Source organism: Harpia harpyja, chromosome 7, assembly GCF_026419915.1.
Source record: "Harpia harpyja isolate bHarHar1 chromosome 7, bHarHar1 primary haplotype, whole genome shotgun sequence".
In the NCBI taxonomy this organism is placed as follows: domain Eukaryota; kingdom Metazoa; phylum Chordata; class Aves; order Accipitriformes; family Accipitridae; genus Harpia; species Harpia harpyja.
The window spans coordinates 6,405,530-6,427,638 of NC_068946.1; the positions used below are offsets into that span (position 1 = coordinate 6,405,530).

The 22,109-nt window shown below is 46.5% G+C and overlaps 2 protein-coding genes across 3 annotated transcripts in view; both read left to right on the forward strand.

Moving 5' to 3' along the window:
- Positions 1-13,816, forward strand: part of UBIAD1 (UbiA prenyltransferase domain containing 1) — a 105,781-nt gene extending 91,965 nt beyond the window's left edge. Inside the window, exons 5-6 of the mRNA XM_052791698.1 lie at positions 12,925-13,000; positions 13,707-13,816. Of these exons, the coding sequence (XP_052647658.1) occupies positions 12,925-12,960 (36 nt within the window). The 3' untranslated portion in view covers positions 12,961-13,000; positions 13,707-13,816. The remainder of the gene's footprint in view (positions 1-12,924; positions 13,001-13,706) is intronic.
- A 4-nt stretch (positions 13,817-13,820) lies between these two features.
- Positions 13,821-22,109, forward strand: part of DISP3 (dispatched RND transporter family member 3) — a 45,301-nt gene continuing 37,012 nt past the window's right edge. For both annotated transcript variants that reach the window (XR_008235906.1, XM_052791691.1), the window contains exon 1: positions 13,821-13,908. Coding sequence is in view for 1 of the 2 variants with exons in the window: in XM_052791691.1 (XP_052647651.1) it covers positions 13,870-13,908 (39 nt within the window). In the remaining variant the exon portion in view is untranslated. The remainder of the gene's footprint in view (positions 13,909-22,109) is intronic.

Sequence of the window (22,109 nt, forward strand, 5' to 3'; positions counted from 1 at the left end):
GTAACAGAGTGATGGTTTGTCTAATCCAGGATTACACCACTGGGACAGGATGATGGTACATACTTCAGAGGGAAACATAAAATATGTACACTGCACAGCATTCATCATATAAAGGCATGCAAGTGGAACACTGAGGACTGTTTGTAGGACACTCTCACTGTGAAATTGCTTTGGCTAACGCATTGTGCCTGTGTCTTCTCTCAGGCATTCCCTTGATTGGCACTGGCTATGTGCATGCCACTAACTGGCTGATAAAGAGGCCAGAATACCTCTCTGCTCTGCATCAGATTATTGGTAAATTCTTCCCTTCTGAAGGTTTGGAAGGGGGTGAGAGGAGAGTTTCCTCTTTGCAGCACTGGTGGGAGCCTGAGGAAGGGCTGTGCAGGAGTGAAAGATCACCCAGCACTGCCCTGCCCAGTCAGGAAACAGGGAAGAAAGTTATGTTGATCCTTCTGGGCTGGACTGTGATGCAGCCTTTAATTGTAGGGTCACACACAGTCTCCTGCATCATGCAACACATCAAATGGCATGGTCTGCAAACTCTAGCTGTATTCTCCTAAGCTGCTGCCTTCATGTTTATTTAAAAGAGCTCACTGTGAAGCTTGTTTAAAAGTACATCTAATGGAAAATGACACCAAATGGTGCTGAGAGCAATTGTGCAGATCCCAAAGGCCTGAATGTAAGGGAAACCCTTTCCTATGGGAACAGCACAGGGAGTATTCAGGAGAGCCAGTCCTGCCAGCCCTTTTTATGTTTCTCTTCTCCGACCCTCCTCTGCCTTTCTCCTTGCTGTTTAAGGTAAATACCAACTGGTTGCTCGAGGCATCTTTGGTCCTCTGAAGTGGTGGTGCCTATTTGATCTGCCATTTAAAAGGACGTTGTAGTGGTTTGCCATGTGTACACCTTTTCTGCTTCCTTGCTGTGTCTTTGTCAGGGGTATAATTCTAGGACTAATTAGTTCTCAGCTCTCAGGCCTCACAAAGGAGCATCAGCACCTGGTGGACTCTATTTGCTAAAGCCTTTATGAAAAGGGAACACGTTGCTCTTTCATCTTATTGTACAGTTAATTAGAATAACTTAGCCAAAGTCCCCTGGGATGCAGTTCGTGCTTAAAACACTTCCCTTCAGTGACTGGCTACTTTGGTAGCCAGAGTATGGAAGAGCTGGAGGGGCCGAGACCTCTTGCCTGTAGACACTGCCAGCCTTTCATCTGTATCCCCATGGGCTCCAATCCTTTCTAAGAAGCTGTATTTCAGAATTGTGCCTCTCCTAGAGAGCAGCTGAAAAGAAGGGTGCCATATAGGCTTGGAAAAGGCAGGATGGATGACAGATTGTGCATGTGAATGCAGTAGATCCTCTAATGATTCTTCTAGCTTTGTGGTCTGGTACACGGTGCATGCCCTGTTCTGGGGGGCATGAGAGCCTGTTGCCTTTCTGTCAGACCCTTCAACATTATGTAGTTCTGGGTCACCCCATCAGCTCTGTACAATGGAAAAGCACATGCATATATGCTCAGTGGCACTATCTTTGGCTCTGGAGTGCCTTAGCATCTTTGAGGCCAGTGGAGTTCAACAATAAAGGTAACTTCAATCAAGTGGTTCTGCATGTTGCAAGGTTGAATCCCATTTATGTCCATAAAGATCAAGATCTCTGAGATCTCTTCTTTTTTTTGGTGTGCCATCCTGTCACAGACCTGAAATGTTTCATATCTCTGGGATTTCAACCTTTCGCAGTCCTTCCACTGTCAGTAACGTAATCCCCTCACGCATATTCAATTGCTGCCTTGGGTGGTAATTTCTCTGCTTTTAATGTATGTGCACATTGAGGTTGAGTTACAGTTGCTGTGGGAACCATAACTTTGAGTTTTATGATTCAAAAAGAAGAAAAAGAGTATATTTATATACTACCTTTATTTTGCTTGTGAATCAACATGTTAATATTGATGCAATGGAAGAAGAAAGAGAAACAAACTTCTAAACAGCAAGCATAACATCAAATACTGATCTGTTTATTTTCCTTTCTGCAAAGTTCCCCTAATAGGCAGCATCCCCACAATAAAAAGGAAAAAATTATGAACTAGGAAGCAGACAAAGAGAAAGAAAGCAAGCAGCAGATAGCTGAGAGGTTAAATTAAGTTGTTGAGTGATAAAATGTTTGCATTTACCAGTCATAGATCGCAACATGCTAGGAACCTTTGTATAAAACCAGCCAAAACTTGAGACACTGAGATCAGCAGAGTCCAGAACTTATTGTGGGTAATTTGAGTCATGCTGCTGCTGTTGTTCAGGGGAGTATGTAGGGAGTATGTTCAGGGAGTATGTAGAAGACACTGAAAAAGCACATGGGGGAGACCTAAAATCTGGTTATGGTGTCTGTCCCACTGCCCTGGGAAGCTCACAGGTTTGTGAATTTAAAGCAGAAAGGTTTGTTCCTCACAGACGCAGAGGAACTGGAAAATGTTTGTAGGAGGCTCGAGCAGAAGACTGCATTGCACTCTCTTTTTCCGTTTCTCAGAATGAGGAATCTGGTTTTGATCTCGTACTGGTGTTAAGTCAGATGGAACTTTCTTCAAGTTAATGGTGTTAGATGGCGTAAGTCAGGAGTAATGGGGGAGAACCAGGCTGTGTAGTGTACTACACAGGTGTTTCACTTCCCAGCAGTGGCCAATACTGTGTCCTAGTCACAAGTTAATATGATGTAGGATGCTAAAGTACATTCTGTGTATACCAGTACCTTTCTAACATGGCTACTTCTGATGAAGCCACAAAGTTATCTTTTTTCAATTTCTCTCTAATTTAAAAAAATACAAACCTTTCCCTCTCGCAGCCCACAGCCACTCCTTCACTGGTCACATTGCCTACTGTGATTTAATTTGTTATTGATTTTTACTGAGGTGGTGTCTGTAACAAAAGTGAAGCAGCCCAAATCACAAGTCACTTTCGAAAATTGTGACCAGCCTCTTACCAGCCTGCGAAGAGGATGATTAAAAATGACTGGAAAGGCAAAATCAATCGGGGCCCTTCTGAAAGTTATTTGGGTACACAAAACCAAAAGGCAAACATTAGCAATATTAAAATCAGATTCTTTCAAAAGCTTCAGCTGGTCTATGTGACAGAAATAGCTTTGTTTCCTAAACACAGAGCAGGGATTTATTTCCACAGCAGACAGTGATGGCTGAGGAGGAGTCATTCTAGTGTGTCAGATAAATAACATCTGTTTCTAACATTATTTTGCACTCCAAAGCTCACAAAAGTCATAACGGCCTTCAGGACAATAAATCTAGAGAGCGGGTTATGGATTTAACATTTTAGCTCCTGGATAGCCAGTGTGAGAGAGATATTAAATGGGCACTCTGGTGGATCAACAGATTCTCAAGGCACATGTGTCCCTGCTTGGTTAGGCTCTGACCCTGCTGTGGTGAAGGCGCTCAGAAGACTCCCGTGGAGCTCACTTGCAGCCCCATGCACTCACCCTAGGACCAGCTACAACTCCTGTTGGCATCAAGCATAGTTTCAGTGATGTATTCACAGGGTGGCTATTTTCCCAGGAGCACAGCATGTGGACATTTATAGATGTAACCTCAGAGAAACCTTGGGAAGCAGTGAAGCGTTAGTATACCCATGAGAATCAGACACATGCAGGCATTAAGTGACTTACCTGGTGCAGCCCAGTGTCTCACTTGGCACTTGCTTACTGTCAAGGTCCTCAGTGGGTATAAACTGGTCTAAATCCATCAGATTCACTGGCAATACACTGACCACACTGATCTACACCATGAGACCTGGTAATTGTGGTCTCATATGGAGTTGAGGTGGTTGCTGACTATGAGAAATATCTTTCATCAAGCTCAGGTGGATGATGTATTGTGGTATGTTGATAGAGCAGGTGACTGCAGGGAGACAAGTCCAGCAAGATCTCTGCATCTCCTCTTGTAAGGCATGGGGTTTGGCCAGTCCATTTCTGTTCTTGCTTGTCAAATGTGCTAGTTCTGCATTTCCATTACATCATCATCCACAGCAAATATTTGATTTCAGTGAAACGTGAAATGAAAGGAAACTACTTCTCCTTCCTGGCTCAGGGTGGGCTGGATGCGAGCCGGAGTAAAGGAGATGGTGAGAGAGCTGAGGAAGCAGCTCTCTCAGTTTGTGGATGAAGTGGCATGAATATGTATGAGACTGTAATTGGCTCCCACACGTAACCAAGGTGCCTGAAGGCCCAGGCATCCTGGCTAATTGTTGTAGACAATTAATAACTTAGATTCTACTAATTCCATATCGTGCTGTGCAACTCATTACAGGAGCAGAGAGTGAGATTCTCTGCAAAAGCTGCTTGGAGATATGGGGTGTTTGGGGATCCAGGCTCAGGGGCAGAGAAGGTCACAACTGGGCTGGCACCATTCTGGGCTCAAACAGCAACAAAGAGTCATTGTAAATCACAGCCACAGCAGGAGACGGGGACACTCAGTCTATCTGTCAGCCTTTGGCTGAGTTCTGGAGTCACAGTGAGGAAGAGCTGTCACCCTCTTGCACCTCCCTGAAAACAGGAGCTGGATAATGAGTCTATGGGATTAGTAAAGCACAGAGCAGATCAAACCTCATCCTTGTCCTGTGACCCAGCTTACACATAGACTTTTCTTGTGATGATCTGAATCCCATAAGTCAAAAACATAATTAGACTCCATTGTGTCCCACCCACAGGGGTCTCCTGCTAACTGGATGACTAGTGGCAACTTCCTGAAGCCCACTTGAGGCTTTCACGATAACCTGCCACTAAAACCAAGTCTTCTTGAGAGGAAACACTAGTAATTGTATGAAGGGGATGTGCAAGCTATGCAGTTTGCTCTCTGTTGCAGGGCCTGGAATAGGTGCGGACAGTGTATATGGGAGGACTCATGCTGGCATAAGAAATGCCTCCCTGCATGCCCTGGGGAAAGCTGGTATCACTCTCAAGCCAGACTGTTTTATAAGTAGTCTGAGCAGTGATGGACCCTGGTTTTCAGAGTCTAATAAAGCTCACTTTTGCTGGGTTTAATGCACTTGACAGAGTAGCATTCATCAAAAGCAAACAGCATCTGAGAGAGTGCAGCTCCCTGGTGCTTGAGCACCCAGGAAATGGATGGTGTGCCAAGCCAAGATTTTGCAGGCAGCATAGAGCACATTACATCTGGAAGCAACTGATTTTTTATGGTGTTCCAACAAGCTCCTCCATTAACTAACTCTCCCTTCTCCTTTCTCCAGTATTCATGTACTTGGGCTTGCTGGGGTTTTAACTGCACAACTTCAGTGACTTTCTGTCTCCTATTCCTATTTTAACTTTCTCCTTTTTCTTTCTATTAAAATTTTTCCTGGAGTTTCATGCTACACATAAGAAAGTTACTCCTCTGCAACTTTTCTATCCATCTTGCACAAATTCTGTAGCAGTGATTATAGATACCAGTCCTATGCTGTAGTTTTCCTCGTGTTGTACCATTTTTAATCCCCTCACCTGTCGTCTCCACTCTTTTTTCTCTTTTGTCTATTCTCCTTCCTGTACCCACATATTCCCCTGCTTTTTCACTTTTCTTCCTGCTCTTTTGGACAGACTGACCATAGCAGAAGTGGTTCTGCAAGACCACAGTCCTATCTCTGTGGGCTGAAATGGGCTCAGTGTCCCACAGATTGATGCCTGGGCTTGGATTACAAGGGGGATCCTGGGAGGGATCCTGGGGGCAGGGTCATGTGAGCTACATTGGATGGTTATAGAGATCTAAATAACTACAGTTCTAAAATGTAACTGCAGGGAAAAATGGGAAATAATTATAAACGAATGAATGTAACAGACTGCTGATGGGCACTGGTGGAACTTTTATCTCTGGGCCTTATGAAAATGAACACATCCACGCCACCCACCAGCTCTGGCCATTCTCATTGCTTTGCCATCTGTTGCAGGATGGCTGGGTGGACAAAATTTCCATAATTTGCAGAATGTCCTCATGCGAAGCGCAGTAGGAAGGTTGCTGATAGTTTCTGGTCTTCTGGCTCTGAGGAGACAAAGCTGGGCTTTCACTATAGTGAGGAGATCCAGACTATTTCACGCGTAACTCTTTCTCTTTTGAGTTTCAGAACTTGCAGACCTTTTCCAGAATTTTATGAAACTCTCCTCATTTTTCCCCAGGGACAATGAATTTCCAAAACATCCCATGGACTGCAACTTCAACAAAACAATTCTCTGCCAAAACCTGAGGCAGTCTGGGAAGCAAAATAAACAAGTAAAACGCAAGCCACACACACTGCTTTAGCTTAATGCAAATAAATCACATAAGTATTAAGTTCAGTTCTAAATCTCTCTCTCCATCTTCCTGTCTTTCATGCTGTCTGTTTCTTGCCCAAGAATATTTTATCAATCCACCAATCTGGGTTATGTACAGTTTAGCTTTTTCCAATGGCTATGTTTTGTCTGTCTGCTTCCCTGTTTATGCTTCTCACTTTACCATTATACCAATAACACCGTGTTGGTAAATAGGGCCATGCCACCAAAAGCAACTGCAAAAGATATTTCTCCAGCCCCACCTTCCAAGGGACACTTTTCTCCACTTTGAGGGCCCAGGGGCTCTGTTGCAGTGATCGTTCTAGTTCTCAGCTATAGCCTCCGCTGGAGGTCACCGCTTCCACGCCAGAGGCAGCACAGCTGGATCTGTCCCCACACTGCCCTGGCTGCAGTTCACAGCCTTCCATATGGACATAAGCCCACTGACTGTGGTCTGAAGGGCTCTGATGAGCGATGTGGAGCCACCACAACGGGCAGAGCTGGCCTGTCAGAGCCTGATGCCACCCCCTTTGGCAAAAGGCAATCCACATCTCCTGTCTGCCTGGGCTTCGTGCTCAGACACACGTGTGGCCCCTTTTCTTGCTCTCTCAGAGAGAACCAGACCAGTCGTTAGCTTCCTCACCCATGGGGTAGAACAGCCTTTCTCCCACATCAGCAGTTCACCAGGCTGATGCTCAGATGGAAATGTCTGCACAAAGAAAAATACCAAGCTTCACTGAGAATAGGTGGAGGGTTTCAATTGCACTCTCTGTTTGCTCGGGGTATGAAAACAGCACAAGCTTTTATTCTGTTTCATCATCTAAGGCAGGATGCTTTTCTTGGCTAGGTGGAAGGACCCAGAGATGAAAGGAACACTTAGCTGCTTAGCTTCCCAATATATAAATAGGTGTTGCTGAGATAACTCTGTGTGCGCTATTTTAGAGGGGGGACAAAAGATTTATTTGCCAAGCGGATACCATATAGAACTCCCTACTACTGGGTGTTTGAATAGACAGGTTCAGTCATATGCTCCATTGCTAGGAACTGGCTTACCTTTCTGAGATCAAAATGGAATGGGATTGATTTATAGCAGCTATGAATTTGGTCCGTGTTTCCCTCCCACAGTTAATTTTTTTCACGGTGGTAACATTAACAGGAAAAATACTTGATATAAATGTGTGGAATTTGAATGACATCTTCTCTTGCATTAATCATTAGGCTAGAATGTGTCCTGCGTTTGTTACGTGCCCACTAGAGCATTTCCCACATATTGTTCATGGTGATTTACACCAGGAGAGGAAGGTTTCATTTTGAGGAATACTTTTGCTTGCTAGGAGTTTCGGACCTAGAACCTTCCTAGGAATTTTCTGGTTTATAGGAATTTTTTGCTTTCTAGTAATTTTCTGACCCATAATCACTTCTGCAAGCTCTCCTGGTTCTCCAGTAGTTGAAGAGATTGGTAACATTTCCTGGTGTTTCCAAAGTGGTAGTGGGTATGCTGCCTTGTTTCAGCACATGAATGGGTTAGTTAGATTTCTTGTCCTCCTCCTTTTTTTCTGATTCTTATTCTGTTCTGCCTTCCTGGAACAGGCATTTCTCTCACCTGATGCTCAGAAGCACTTTTCTACTGCCACTGCCAATATACAAAACCTTCTGATTGTCCCCACTGCATAGTTGGTGGGGAAGGACTAAGAAAGGATGCTTTGCTTAAGCATATTTTATTTTTATTACTTCACAAAGTAATATCTGAAACCCCAAATATTTCAGTTTAAATGAATATATTTTAGTTCCAGACAGTGCCTCTTAAAGATTTGTGTTTCCAGTGAAGAGCTGAAATTTTCTGCTGGTACAGTAGAGCATTTTTTGAGAAGCTCTTTACTCCTATTAACGTATTTGGAAACAAATGACCAGGTTTGAAAAGCTTTGAGCACCCACAAATTCTGTTACAGGTAATGGGAGCTTCAGGTCTGATGCTTAGGGGTTTAAATATAGATTTGAAAACCTACCTTTGGCATCTGGATTTGAACATCTTGGCTTTTTATTACTGGAATGCCCTGACTTTTCACCAGTGTGACTGCTTCCCCTTGTGGTATATTCCTCCTTTGGGATCTTGCCTTCATCACAGAGATAATTTCTGAAATGCATCAGGACACAGAAGGCTCTGAGTGATTTCTGTCTGTGACACACAGCAGCTGAGAGGACCTGAGACTTCTGCTACATGAAGGTCAGGCAGCTGCTAGGGCATTTCTGTCAGTGAAAATGCAGTTGAAGAGCTCAGTTAACAGCTCTCCTTCTGTGGTGTTGGGGGGGCTCAGGGGACTGGTAATGGAATATGGCACTCTTTGCCTCTGCTTTACCAGTTAATATTCTCTCTGGTGAGTAATAAGTGAAGGCTAGTGCCAGCTGACTGTGATTTTTGGCCTCTTTGATGTGACCTTGTGGAGTGAACTTAGTTTCTAAATGCCAGATTCAGCAGCCTTCCTTCAGTGCTGTACATGGGAGAGAGCATTGCTGGATGCGGTGGGAGGAGGTATGTGCAGGCTGTGGGTGGCAGAGTACAGCTTTGAAGGGGTAAGTTTAGAAATCACCAATTTACCCTTCCGAGTTCGCTAACACTGGGGTCTGAGTGTGGTGAAGGCAGCTGATAAGAAGAGGCAACCGTGGACAAATAAATGGAACCCCAAACCCCTCCCATCGCCAGGCTGTACAGAAGGGAGCAGAAGGTTAGAGGAAAGCCAAGGCAGAGATAACCACAGTGACTTATACAAGATCCCAGAGTGGATCCTGGGGGTCCACGAATAGAGGAATAGAGGGGTCCTCTGGACTGTGATGTGCCTTAGACCATTCCCCCTCTTTATAGATTCTTATTATTTATGTTTATATCATTAATAATTTGAAGAAAATCTATCTATAGTAAAAGTTCACTTATGTCTCCCCTTCTATGTTCAACTCCTCTGATCTCTGTGGTAGAGTCTATTTAGGGACTGCTTTTTGACTAGAGGGCAGGTAAAATGGTATTAGATGCTCTACAGGTGGATGTGAAAAAGAAGAGTTGAACAATGCAGAGGGGCTTCTATAGACTCTGAGGCTCAAGGAGGGGACCAGCTCTATAGAAAAACACAAGGGAGACACAAGGCCAAAGATGAACTATGGAATAGGAATAGCAATAGGAATAGGAATAGCAATAAGAATAGGAAAAGAAGTAGGAAAGGTTGACCAGCATCTGCCAGAGGAAGACCATTAAGAACAGGGCAATACTATGCCAGTTCATCAGTCCCTGCAGGGAGAGAGCTGCTACGTTTGTTCTGCTGACTTCCACCTCAGAGTGCCCTATAATGTAGAACCTCACCAGGAGGCACAGAAACGGCCTTATCTCTCCCCCCTCCCCTATGTCCTCTGATCAGAACACTGAAATAGAGGAAAGAATGTCTTGTTCAAGGTCACATAGTGAGTCAGTGGCAGAGCTAGCTGGGGACAAGCCTCAGGGCTTCTTGAGGCCCTGGCCTGCATCCACTGTGCATTCACTGGCGCGAAGCAGCTCTGCAAATCCCGCATTCATTACAATACAATAAAGCTTTGCTGTATGGGTCTTTTTTTTTTTTACAATGTCTCTCAAAAACCCAAGACTGATTTGCATTTTAAAACCACCAGTTACAGCTCAGGAAAATGCTATTCAGTAGTTCCCGGAGCTCAGGAGTAAAGATTCTCTCTCAGTTGTTCTCTCCCAGTTCTTTTGCCTAAAATATATTTTTGTCCAAATTGCACAATACTTATTGCTAATGTTTATGTCATGAATATTCATGACATCCTGGGGCTTCAAGACTCTAGTGGAAAGGCGAGCACAGGAGGCATGGCAGCCCTGATACTCCTACAATCCATACGTACCGGGTAGAGACGTCAGGGTGAGAAGGCTTGTTTGGTTAGGATGTGAGCTGTGGGATACTAATGCAGCCCGGAAGCCTTTGGGGAATGCTGGTGAAACTCCATTAAACAGTGCAGTGAAGGCCTTTTGAACAAACAACTTCCATAAAACCATTAGCTTCACTTAATTGCAAGGAAAAGGCCCCACACGCAGCAGGGGTTTAGAATACTCTCTGTCTCTCTTTACATCTGTTTCTTTTTCTCAGGCAGTCTGCAGATGGGCCTCCCTTTTCCAGAGAGCTTCAGGACTGGGACTCTTCCTGCCCTCAAAAGCATAGGACTGTACCTGTCAGCAGTGGCGATTTAGGTTTCCATGTGCAAATTTATGTTGTTGCTTGAATGCAAAAAAGCCTACCCCTACCATGCTGTCCTGTGCCCCTGTGCCCAAAACAGAGGCAGCTGCCTGCAGGCAGCGAGGGCCTGCAGCTGCACTCTGCCTGAGCCAGAGCGGGCTCCAGCATTGAGCTGCTGTGTGCGCAGGGCTGGGTCACGCTTCCCTTTCGCTGATGTGGCTGAAGGCTTCCAGGCTCACTGCTGTTCAGATGGTGCCATCTGGCTCTCATGAAATACATGAGAAATGTTATCCAATAAAAGAGGGGGCTGGCTGGCTGTGTGCCTTCACCTCTGTGCTCTTTGGGGAAGTGATTGTTTCTGCATCTGGGAAATGTTTAACATAATTTTTGAGTACTAGTGTTGCCTGAGTAAGAAATAATGGGCTGGCAGTTTGAATTCAGGCCTGAGTCAGTGGTAACTAGAAGCTATTTTGCTTGATCAAGTCAGGGCTGAGGTTTATAAATACATGGCACATAGAAATAGCTTGTGATGTGGCTTTGTTAGTTTTGTGGACAGATGGGAAATATCCCTTTCCTTGATGTTCCGTCAAGCAGGATGTTTGGGTTAGGAAAGATGAGGAGAAAAGGTCTAAGTCCTCTGACATGAAGACAGAAGGAAACAAAGAGCACAACTTAAAAAAGGCTGAGGGATGTTTCTAAACAGAGCATTTTGTCCCCACTCCCCATTCTTTTCCTCTGAAAATATGCTTTATCTACAGTTCAGCATCCTTTAGGGATTGCCCCCAGAACCTGAGGGGTATTGGATGTATCTGCAGATTCTCCTGGGACACTTAGCTGGCAGCTGATGAAACAGAAACTCTCTGGCTTTTGGGGCTATTGCCCTTTCGTCCTGGGTTTCTCCATTATTTTCTCTCCACTTTATTAAGCTTACTGGTGTATTCAGCCTTGCTTTGAGCCCTGGCTGACAGTAAGCACTTGGAGAAAGCTGCTCAAATAGGAAAAGTCTGAATTCCCAGGGCCTGATTCTGTTCTCAGCTGCATCACCATAAACCGCACTAACTTGTAAGCACTTACTCTGCAGTGACGTTTGTGTAGCTGAAATCAGGCCCACAGACATAAGCCCACTCCTTTTTCATGCACCCACAATCTTGCACTCGCTCATGCACAGTGTCGCTCTTCGATCCAGATGCTTCTCCCAAACAGCCAAGCACACACATTCGTTCATGCAAACACTGGTAGCCTTGTCCCTGCACTCCAGGGACATGCTGGCAGACTCTGCATGCAGTCATGCGTACGCATTCCCATGTATGCATTTCACCTTCCCGCGCCTGGCTCCCAAGCCAGTAATGGTGTTTAATAGAAGTTCAGTGCTCAGTTGTTACCCAGCCCTCTCTGCTGTATGGCGTGCTGTCTGGTACAAACTTGAAAGCCTTTCAGGCAATCAGGCAGTAATAGACCTTGTGGAAGCTGAAAGTCCCCTAGATAAAATTTATAAGGCCTAAGAGAGCCTGCCTGGCATTATTTAACGCTTTAGTAATGAGCACCTGAACAGGAAAGATTGCTTGGGTAGTTTTATTCTGCATAGATGAGCAGTCAGAATTTCAAAGAGGGGCCATAAATATAAGCAAGCGGAATGGCCGATGGTGCCTGATTTGGGTGTGGAAGGCAGTCGTGCTGAGACTGTGAGAAGGTTAGAGAGCATGAAAAAAGGGGAAGATGTTTTCCTTCAGCTTCCCAACTCAAAAAGGCATCCTTTAGCCAGAAGTGGCTTTAGGTGCAGTAGCAATCCTTTTCCTGCCTGCTTGTGACTCTGTGCCTCTGTGCATGTGGCCAGGCATTTGTGAATATGCAGCTTGCTAACAAAGACTGCAGTACAGTGCTAATGTCTCTTGGTGTCACACGTGTGTTTGTGTACCTGCGTGGTTAATGAGGACAACAGCAGTGTGCAGCACCTCAGTCTGTGTGCTGTTTGCCGGTGCACGTGTGGGGTTAATAGAAGCCACAAATAATGCTAATTCTTTGTAGACACATTTGCATTGTTAGTGGAGTCTGCAATAAAGCACCAAAGCCTTTGTGTATGGGTATGTGCAAGTAATGTAGGTACAGTTTGATACAGTTTGTGTTTATGTGCACAGATAGTGCTGCTTATGTAGACAGTTCTAACCTGTGTCTGAGTAAAATATGTTCAGCGTTGCTGATTTTAACTAGTAATGAACTATTTATTCATTTTGGCAACACATGCTGTTTTGTTGAACACTTCTGTGAGGCCTGAGGGAGGGAAATGATAGCAGTCAGAAGCTGATGCTCTCTGAGCACAGAGAGGCATGGAAGGAAATGTTAAGCCAGGTATGAAGATTTCCACTGTGCACCATCCTCCCCCTCCCATCCCCAAATATTTGAAATTTTTTATTTCCTTCCAATGCAGAATGAAAAGAGACTGAAATCACAGAAGTTGCCATAGAGCAGGACTGTCAACCCCCCAGTCACCCCTTCCCACCCAGGTGAGTACTCCATTACAGGGCTTTTCAAGTGCTGTGCAGACCCCTGTGTGTTCATGGAGTGATATTTAACAGATGAAGGCAGCAGTCCAAGTGTCTCTGTATTAACAGGGAAAGGCATATTCTTCATCTATATATTGTAATTGCTAACACAGGAAGAGAAACTTCTAGTTCAACGAAGGGCTACCGTAGCTCTGTGGCGTGTGTGTGCCAAAGGAAGGCGTCATGTGTGTTTGTGCTGTCAGACAACCATGTACAAGTTTTAAAAGCTAAAGCTGTCAAGTTGATGTACCTCTGCGTGCGGAGATGAGATGGGTACGGTTTGTCCGTGGGCAGGTGTGTCAGCATCACTTTGTTTCTGTTTGCCCGTGTGTGCATCGCAGGACTTGGTGCACTGCATGCTTGTCTGAAGAGGGGAGCAGGGGGCCAACGATGGGCTCACACGTGTGTGCCTGTCTGTGCCTGGAGGGCTGTTGGAAACGCTGCCGAGGAGAATCGTGTTATTGTCTGAGCGCTGGTACCCAGCGCTGACTGATAACTCCCTGCAGTTTTCTGGGCTCTGCTCTGTGATTGATTGAGCGCTGTCCCTCACATCAGCGTGGGCTCCGCTTGCAGCACCGGCAAAGTTAGAAAAAGCAATTTTTCCCTTTACTGTACACTTGCAGTTTTCAACAAAATTGCTAACCTCTCACCATCACCTTCTCTGCAGAAACCTCCATCACTGGCAGAAACGTGCAAAGCTGGTTGAATGCAATTTTACTTCAGAAGCCTCATTAAATTTGCATTCCTTGGAGCCCCACAAGGAAGATGATGGTCTGGCTTTGTCTGCCTGGCTTCCTATTCACTTTGGGTGATGCATCAGAAAGAGCGCAATGCCTCTGACACAGCCGCCTGCCTGGAGACAGACTCAGGTGATGGGCCTATTTCACTGTACTGCTCTCTATTTGTTATTGATTTGACAAATCTATCTAAAAACTGGGGTGAAGGCTTTTTTTCCTAGGTACCATCAACACTCAAATAAGCGAGAATATTGGGCAAATCATGCTTAGGTCAGCTCTGTAATGTAGCCTGATTAAAAGCCATTCCCATCAGGTAGTTGTTCAGCAATTTACTGACATAATCCTGCTCTTGCAGGAGTCCACACTGTAGTACAGGTCACCCCAGTAAACAGACCAAGGATGGGGGGAATGCTGTTGTCTCCCTGCCTCCAAACCCAGAGTGAGTCACAGAAGAGCGCACAATAACTAAATGCAAGACCACTGTATCCACCACAGTCATTAGAGACCTTCTGTCAACACTAAGCGAAGCCCCTGTACTCAGGGATGTCTTTATCATACACAGGACTCCTCTGACTCCTGAAAGCCAAGGCAGGGGTCTGTGGTCAGGTTAGATGACCAGCTGTGCAGAATGCCTAGCTGCGTAAGCATGAATATAAAAAAAGATCTTCTCTACCACCCGAGTTAATAAGCCTTGCCACCTCTCATTTAATGACTCCTACTTAATTTAGGGATTGTTGCTGCACACCTCTGCCACTGAATGCATATAGATGTCTCCTATATGGAGCATTTATCTAGCGGTGAGAGTACCAGCAAGGAAACCAGACGAGTCCTTCCCAGACCCCTGGCTCTTAACACGGGGTGGACCTGCAGCACCGGCCAGTTGCTGCAAAAGTTTCTAGCAGTTTCTGTTCCAAGATCCGCCTGGTTACCGGGGTGGCGGTAGTGCCTACTCTGGCAGGGCCGGATTCCCACCGCCCTGTCCGGAGCTTAGGGTATTCCCTTCACTCTTCAGACGGCAGCCTGTAAAACCAAAGGCTCCCTCTGAGGGCGGGCAGGGCAATCCCGGGACGGGCCCGCAACCCCGGAGGGCTCCAAGTGCAGCCCGAAGCTCCTGGCCTCGGCGCCCTCTCCCGTTACCTGCCCTCTCGGAGACGGAGTTGCACGGGGAGGGCACGCACCGGGGACCGTTCCCAAGCGCCCTGTGCCGCGCCCCCCCCCGCCCGAGGGAGGCGGCCGCCCTTCCGCTCGGGGCCGGGCCCCTCGGCGGGGCTGCCTTCCCGGGGCTGCCTTCCCGGCGCCGCCGCACCGGGAACCGGCGCGGGCGGGGGCCGCGCACGGGGCAGGGTTTATAGCGCGGCCGCAGAGCTGCCCGCAGCCCGGCGGGGCGGCAGCAGCGGCGGCGGCGGCGGCCGCGCCCGGAGCTCCGCACCGCTCCGCGGCGCAGCGGCGGGGGCTTGGCGGCCGCCCGCCCCTCCGCCCCCGGGGGCCGGCGGGCCGTGCTAGTAGTCGGCCGCGGCGCACGGTGGAGCGGCATTAAAAGGCGGCGGCGGCTCGCCGCGCTGGCAGCCGGTGGTGGGGCTGGGTGAGGGCTGCGGTGGACCGGGACCGGTACACGGCCGCTGCTGGGCGGGGGGACGCGGTGCTGCAGGGCGGGCATCCCATATCGCGGTACCCGGCTCTGCTCCCCCCGGCATCGTTGCGAGCCCACGGCTGCTGCCGCCCGGTCGGGCGGAGGTGAGTGCTGCGCTCCGCGAAGCGAAGCGGCCCCGGGAGGAGGTCGGGGGCGGTGGGGGGGGGGGGGGGGCTGTGGGGCACAGCCATCTCCTGCTGTACCGTCACCTCGCTGCCTGCCGTCAGCCCCCAGGCGCTCGGCTCTGCCTGTGAAGGTCGCCCGGGGGGCTAGGTCGGGCTCCCGGGTCCCGCTGTGGCGGGCGGTGGTAAGAGGAGAGCATAGCTTGCAATCGCTCCCCTTTCCCCTCGCTCCTCAGTTTACTTTTTTTTTAAGCCCTCCCCCCCCTCCCCCCCCCTTTTTTTTTTTGCTGCAAGTACAACAGATAAATCCCTCAGTTGTGTGTTTAGCCAAGTCTCCTTGGAAGCTCTGGAGAGTTCATGAATATGCACAGAGGAGAGCGTTTCCCGGGGAGGTTGCCTCTATAATAAGCTGATTGAACTGTGCCTGCAGCAGGGCTGTTCTCCTGGGGGAAGAGTTGGGCGCTAGAACTGAGCAGCTTTGTGTCCCCGACTTCACGGAGGGTTGGCCTGCCTCCCTGAGTAGGAGATGAGCCAGCAGAGGCGTTCTCTGTGCTCAGGGATGTTAGCAGGTCCGGCCAGGCAGGATCCTCATCTCTGATAGCAGCTGGTGTCAGATGTTTGTCTAGAAGATGGAAAGAGAATCATGTATCTGGCACGTGTAAGGTAGCCTTCCTGTTTTATACTGGCTTGTGTAGAAATTGACTTTTCCTGCCTAAAAACCCCGGGTCACTTAGTAAGGGCGTTAGATTGCTTAGCAACAGTCCCAGCTGCAGCCCAGTCCTGGGTCCTTACTGGTCCAGGTGGTCTCCAAAGACATGCCAGCAAAACAGCCTGTGTCCTGGAGAAAAAGAACTCTTTCATGTTTTTTCCTGTTTGGTGATGCGATGACCAAACCCAAAGAGTTGGGCTGGCTGCCACTGCCCAGGTGTTTGAAAGCACTTGAGAAGGGTGGGAGCTGCTGGGAGCTGAGTATAACTGAAAACCTCTGGGACAGATGGAGTAAGATGAAAAGTGGCAGGTCCCTCAGGCATGTGTAGGACCTTGCATCTGCCTCGCTGCTGCATCCTGTGTTACTTGCACTTTTGTTTTGTGCACAGGCACAGCAGTGTGCTGGTTAGCAACCTTAGCTTATGCAATTATTAGGATAGGATTTTGACAGCTGTGCTGAGTCTGTTAGGGTTTAATGTAATATGCAGGCAAGTAAGTTCCTTTAAAACAAGGCTGATGCATGCCCTCTTCTGCAGCTGCAAGACATGGCTCAGGTTAAGTGGGATGAGGACTTGTGTATTGGAAGAGAAGTGATTTTACAATTCAAATGACAGAATAAACACACAGACTTTTTGCTCACAAAGCCACGTGCTGATACATATAAAATCTGCTACCGTAAAAGCTCGATTTTTAAAAGAATTTTCCCCTGAAAATTTGGGTGAGCTTTTGAAACTAGCTTTCTATTCTCATTCTTTTACTAACTTTGCTCGGGGACAATATTTTTCTCCCTTCCTCCCCAACAACCTTGTGAAGTGTTGATAAAGATACTATGCACAGCATCAGCTTCCTTTGATTGCTCTTTTAGGCTGTGTGTCTAGATGGAAACCTAGCAACACAATAACTGTATTGAAGGGAGATGTTTCAATAGCTACACTTCTTTTATCACACTGGATGCATCTTCAGAGGTTAGACTCATTAAGCCAGTCTCTTTACCCCTTTAGAGCCTTGTAGTTTGATTCCCTAAGCCTGGAATAAAACAGACCTGAGCTACTGAAAAAGACAACAAAGATGGAATGGAAATGCTTAATATGATAAAAGATCCATTCCTCTCTTCTTCCTGCTGCCCGTGTGAATACTTGCTGTATTCCCATGGGGAAGATACTCTGCTATGGAGGGAGAATGCTCATCTAATAGAAAAATGATTCAAGGGGAAACTAGCCATCAGCATTTGTGACAGTTTCACCTAGACACACACGGTGAAAAGCTAAGGGATGAATGGCCCAGAGTGATATGTAACATGTGAGAACCAGACTGGCGGTTGGGAAGTAGCAACAGCATTGTTCCGATTACCCACTGTGGTGAAGATTGTGATTCAGTTTCTGCAACGTACGGGGCCAAATTCATTGTGCATAGAGTCTCCTTACAACAGTGAAATAAGGCACTTATAGGGAGTCAAGGTGACAGTATCTGACTGGCTCTGTGTAATCTGGGGGCACAGAAATGAGGGATTTCCCACTGGTGAAATCTCTGTTAGTTTTCAGGTGTTTGGGGAGAATGCCTTTGCTAGGTGCTAAAAAGTCTCTCAATACCTAGTATGTCCATGGCCACGCCTCCCAAGATCTTGTACTTTTTCAGCATTAATGAGTTAAACATCACAAATGCCTTTGTCAGGCCAATAGAAAAAGTGGTTAGGTTACAAGACAACTTTGACCACTTCTGTATCTGTCATTTCTGAACTGTCAAATGAGAAGTGTTTTTAACAAGCTGTATTGTGCAGGAGTTTATGAGGATAGCTGCCAAGTGTGCGTATGTATATGTAACTGTATAGCATGAGAGTGGTAGGATGAGTGCATTTCGGTATGGCACTGAGGGAGGGTATGAACACAGTGTTAACATTTTGCATCCAAAAAAATCATAGTACATCTGAAATCCTCTTGTGATGCCAGTGCTCTGAGATAAGTGCTGCTTATACAAAGACTTGCCTGTTGGGTACAAGTACTTAATAAGTAAGCTTGACTGAAACTGGAGAGGGATAGGAGTTCATACCCTGACGGCATATGGAAAATCTGGATAAGCTATGATTTTTATTTCTGAAGTTTGAACATGTCCTGCTATGAGTCCCAGGGTCTCTGGGTGATGCTGCCATGGTCTCTGTGCATGCCAACATGCAGTAAATCCTGGCAAGATTCTCTTTAGCACAAGGCATTTAGCATACAGTTGGTTTAATCCTCTAATCTTATCAAGCACTGACATAAATGAGAACTGAACAGATTAATTCATTCTAAAAAAATCAAACCCCGTTATAATTTTCAATGTAGTGCACAAGATTTCTCCTTTCACTTACCTGATTGGCTTATTTTTTTTATCCATTGTTTGTTTAAAAGTATCTGACTATGGATTTGGACTCAGTGGTGAAAGGTACTCGGTAATCTGCTCTCCTGTGATGTGAGTTTATCTGCTGTTTAAGTAGCCTCAGGGGATTTCAGGATCAGAGCCAGTAATGTGGTCTGTGGGGCTCCGTTTACTGGAAGTTGCAAGGTTGGCAGAGGAAGGAGTTCCTGGTAAGTGTGGGTACTTGTTACCTCCTTGGTGACAAGCAGTCCCGTTTACTTTTTGTTCCTTTTGTCCCAGTCAAGAGGAGTGGAACATGTCTTTTGCCTTCTTCCTTTCCACACACCTCCCTGTTTCTCTCCATACAGAGAGATAAAACAGTCCTCACAAGGTGCGTATGCAAGCTGCCATTCGGCTCTGTGAATGTGTGGCCAGGGGCATGGGAATGTGTTTCCAGACCCTGCGATGAAGTTGAACAATGAAATATTAGTTTCTAGCGCTCCCTTATATCTCCCCTGTGATACCACAGAACAGGCTATCTCTTTAAATGATTGATTTCACACAGATTTACTTGAGTTCATTCATCTTGATGCAGCTTTACCAGGGTGAATTTTCTCTGAGGTCTAGCCTTACTGATGTCTTTTCTAAGGGCTAGATCCTGCCTCCTTTTCTCTTGCAGAGGAGTACCTTATTTCATGAATAGCTCTGCTGCATTCGGTGAGACTGTTTAAAGAGTAAGGTGCTGTGGTGCCCGTGACTCAGGCTAATGCAAGTCAATTTAAAGGACAGATCAAGCGCAGTGTGAGTATGGATTGCAGTGTCTGGCCCTTAATGAATAATTCAGGAACATGGAGAAGACAACGTAAGAGTTAAGTGCTTAATCCAGCTCTAGGTGAAGTCAGCAAGAGACTTTCCATTGACCCCAGTCCAGATTATGTTTCAGCACGGGTTTCACTGTGAGTTTGTGAATTGTCCCATTGATGGCAGTGTGCTTCAGGCATGAGCTACAACAACTGTCTGAATTAGTACCCAGTAGAACATTATTTACAACCCTCTTGCCTGTCATATTGTCATTAACTGTCCTCTGCAGCACCGTGAGAGAAGTTTTCTGAGATCTCAGCACTGCTATTGAGTCATGCTTTTATAATATTGAAAAAGAGAAAAGACTAATAAATAACCGAAGTGGCACACTATTAATGGGAGAAAATACAGACACAAAAAATTTAGCAAAACAAGCTTCAAAGGTTTAATTTTGGTTGCTTAGAGCTGGGGATGATGCCCCTCCTTTTGCAAGAGCAAGGCATTTGAATGTCATATGGATTTCACCAGGACACTCAGCAATTCACAGCTCAGGAGTCCACTTGTGTCTATTCCTGCCAGTGGCTGAGTGCGATCTGCCTTCGTGGGGGTGAATTGAACCCCCAGGCACTGGAACTGCTCCTGGGAGACCCATTGTGGTGGGGATGGCAGAGCAGCTATCTTCTGCTTATGGGATGCAGAGGGTGGTCTGCAACCGCAGCTCTTGTTTTATGGGGTGGGAATCCTGTCCTTCCAGCTGCCCCAGAGGGATTTGCTTTCCCATAAAGATACAGTTCAGCCCTAGTGTCGTGGTTTAACCCCAGCCAGCAACTAAACACCACGCAGCCGCTCACTCACTCCCCCCCACCCAGTGGGATGGGGGAGAAAATCAGGAAAAAGAAGCAAAACCCGTGGGTTGAGATAAGAACGGTTTAATAGAACAGAAAAGAAGAAACTAATAATGATAATGATAACACTAATAAAATGACAACAGTAATAATGAAAGGATTGGAATGTACAAATGATGCGCAGTGCAATTGCTCACCACCCACCGACCGACACCCAGCCAGTCCCCCGAGCCGCGATTCCCAGCCCCCACTTCCCCATTCCTATACTAGATGGGACGTCACATGGTATGGAATACACCGTTGGCCAGTTTGGGTCAGGTGCCCTGGCTGTGTCCTGTGCCAACTTCTTGTGCCCCTCCAGCTTTCTCGCTGGCTGGGCATGAGAAGCTGAAAAATCCTTGACATTAGTCTAAACACTACTGAGCAACAACTGAAAACATCAGTGTTATCAACATTCTTCACATACTGAACTCAAAACATAGCACTGTACCAGCTACTAGGAAGACAGTTAACTCTATCCCAGCTGAAACCAGGACACCTAGTCATAAGCAGTGCTGATTCTTTTTGATGATAGCAGCATCATTGACTTGGAGGGGCAGAGCATCTCCTCTTTCTTGTTGTAACTCTGGAAGTATAAAACTTCAGTGAAACTTGTGCCCTTGGTCTCAGCCTACAGATCCTGGCAGCGCAGCAGGCTTTGCTCGTCCGTGGGGAGGCAAGCATGCCCATTGCAGAGCAGGGCATCCCAGACACAGGCTGTCTCCTGCACTGAAATTAGGGTCTCACAGATACGTGACCCTTTTTTCCTGTTTTGAGTTTTCTCTGCTTGCTGGGAGAAGAGGTTTGGGGAACAAGGCTGGGATACTTTCCCTGCCATCTGCCTTAAAGCAGCAGGCTTGAAAGTTGGCACAGTTAATTTCTGATCTTTGCCAAGCTCTGTTAATAGAGAACAACTCCTCCTGAATAGAAGGCAGTTCATGTTACATAAATAGTGGAGAAGGGGGAGAGACCAATGTGTTTGCAGGGGGTGAAAGACATACTGGCAGTCGTCTGGTTCTTAAACTGCTGCTGGCCGTGACTTTCCACTTCCTTATGCGGAGAGTCAGAGGTGAGAATCATTTTTCTGCCTGGACTTCACGGTGTGGATGCTATTGCTTCTGGGGCCTGGTTCCACAACTGCAGTCTCACTGGTTCTGTGTAAATGCGGTCACGTCAGTGAAGTCACTTTGGCTTTATTACTGGGAATGTGAGCCTGGGATCTACCTGCTAAGATGACTACATGGACAAGCTCGTATGGGCTTCAGGGCATCTTGTCTGATGCTGCCACAGATTTTCTTCCCATCTTACTTTTGCATAGCAGAAATTTCTTTGACTTGAACACAGAGTAGGGTTCTAAGAGATTAATAGTTTTACTCTGAGCTCACTTGGCTGTCTGACATTGGGCTAGCAAGTCACAGAGTCTTTGTTTCTTCATCTATATGTGGTGATACATATTTAATAAATAATAATAATGCCCTACATTAAATTTGCACTTTCATTTCCAGGATCATTTGGCTCAATATGTTGTTTCTTTTACAGTCTATCTCCAAAAATGTTTCATAGGAGCTGTGTTTCCCCCTGCCTTCCCATGTTCTTAAAAGATCTGTGTGTTTGCAGACCAATAGCAGAGGAACAAATTAATGTGTTAGCATCACAGGCCTCTGCTGCGTATTAACTTCTTTACGCTTTATGATATTGAGTATGGCAGGAGCTGGAGTATCTGGTAATCAAAGCAGAGGATTGGGAGGAGTTGGGTCCTATTGTTGCTCTGCCACAAACCTTGTGATTTTGAGCAGATCTGGAAGGTTGCTGTAGCAAAGATGACTCTGGGGTTTGGATGTGTCAGTTTCTGGGCAC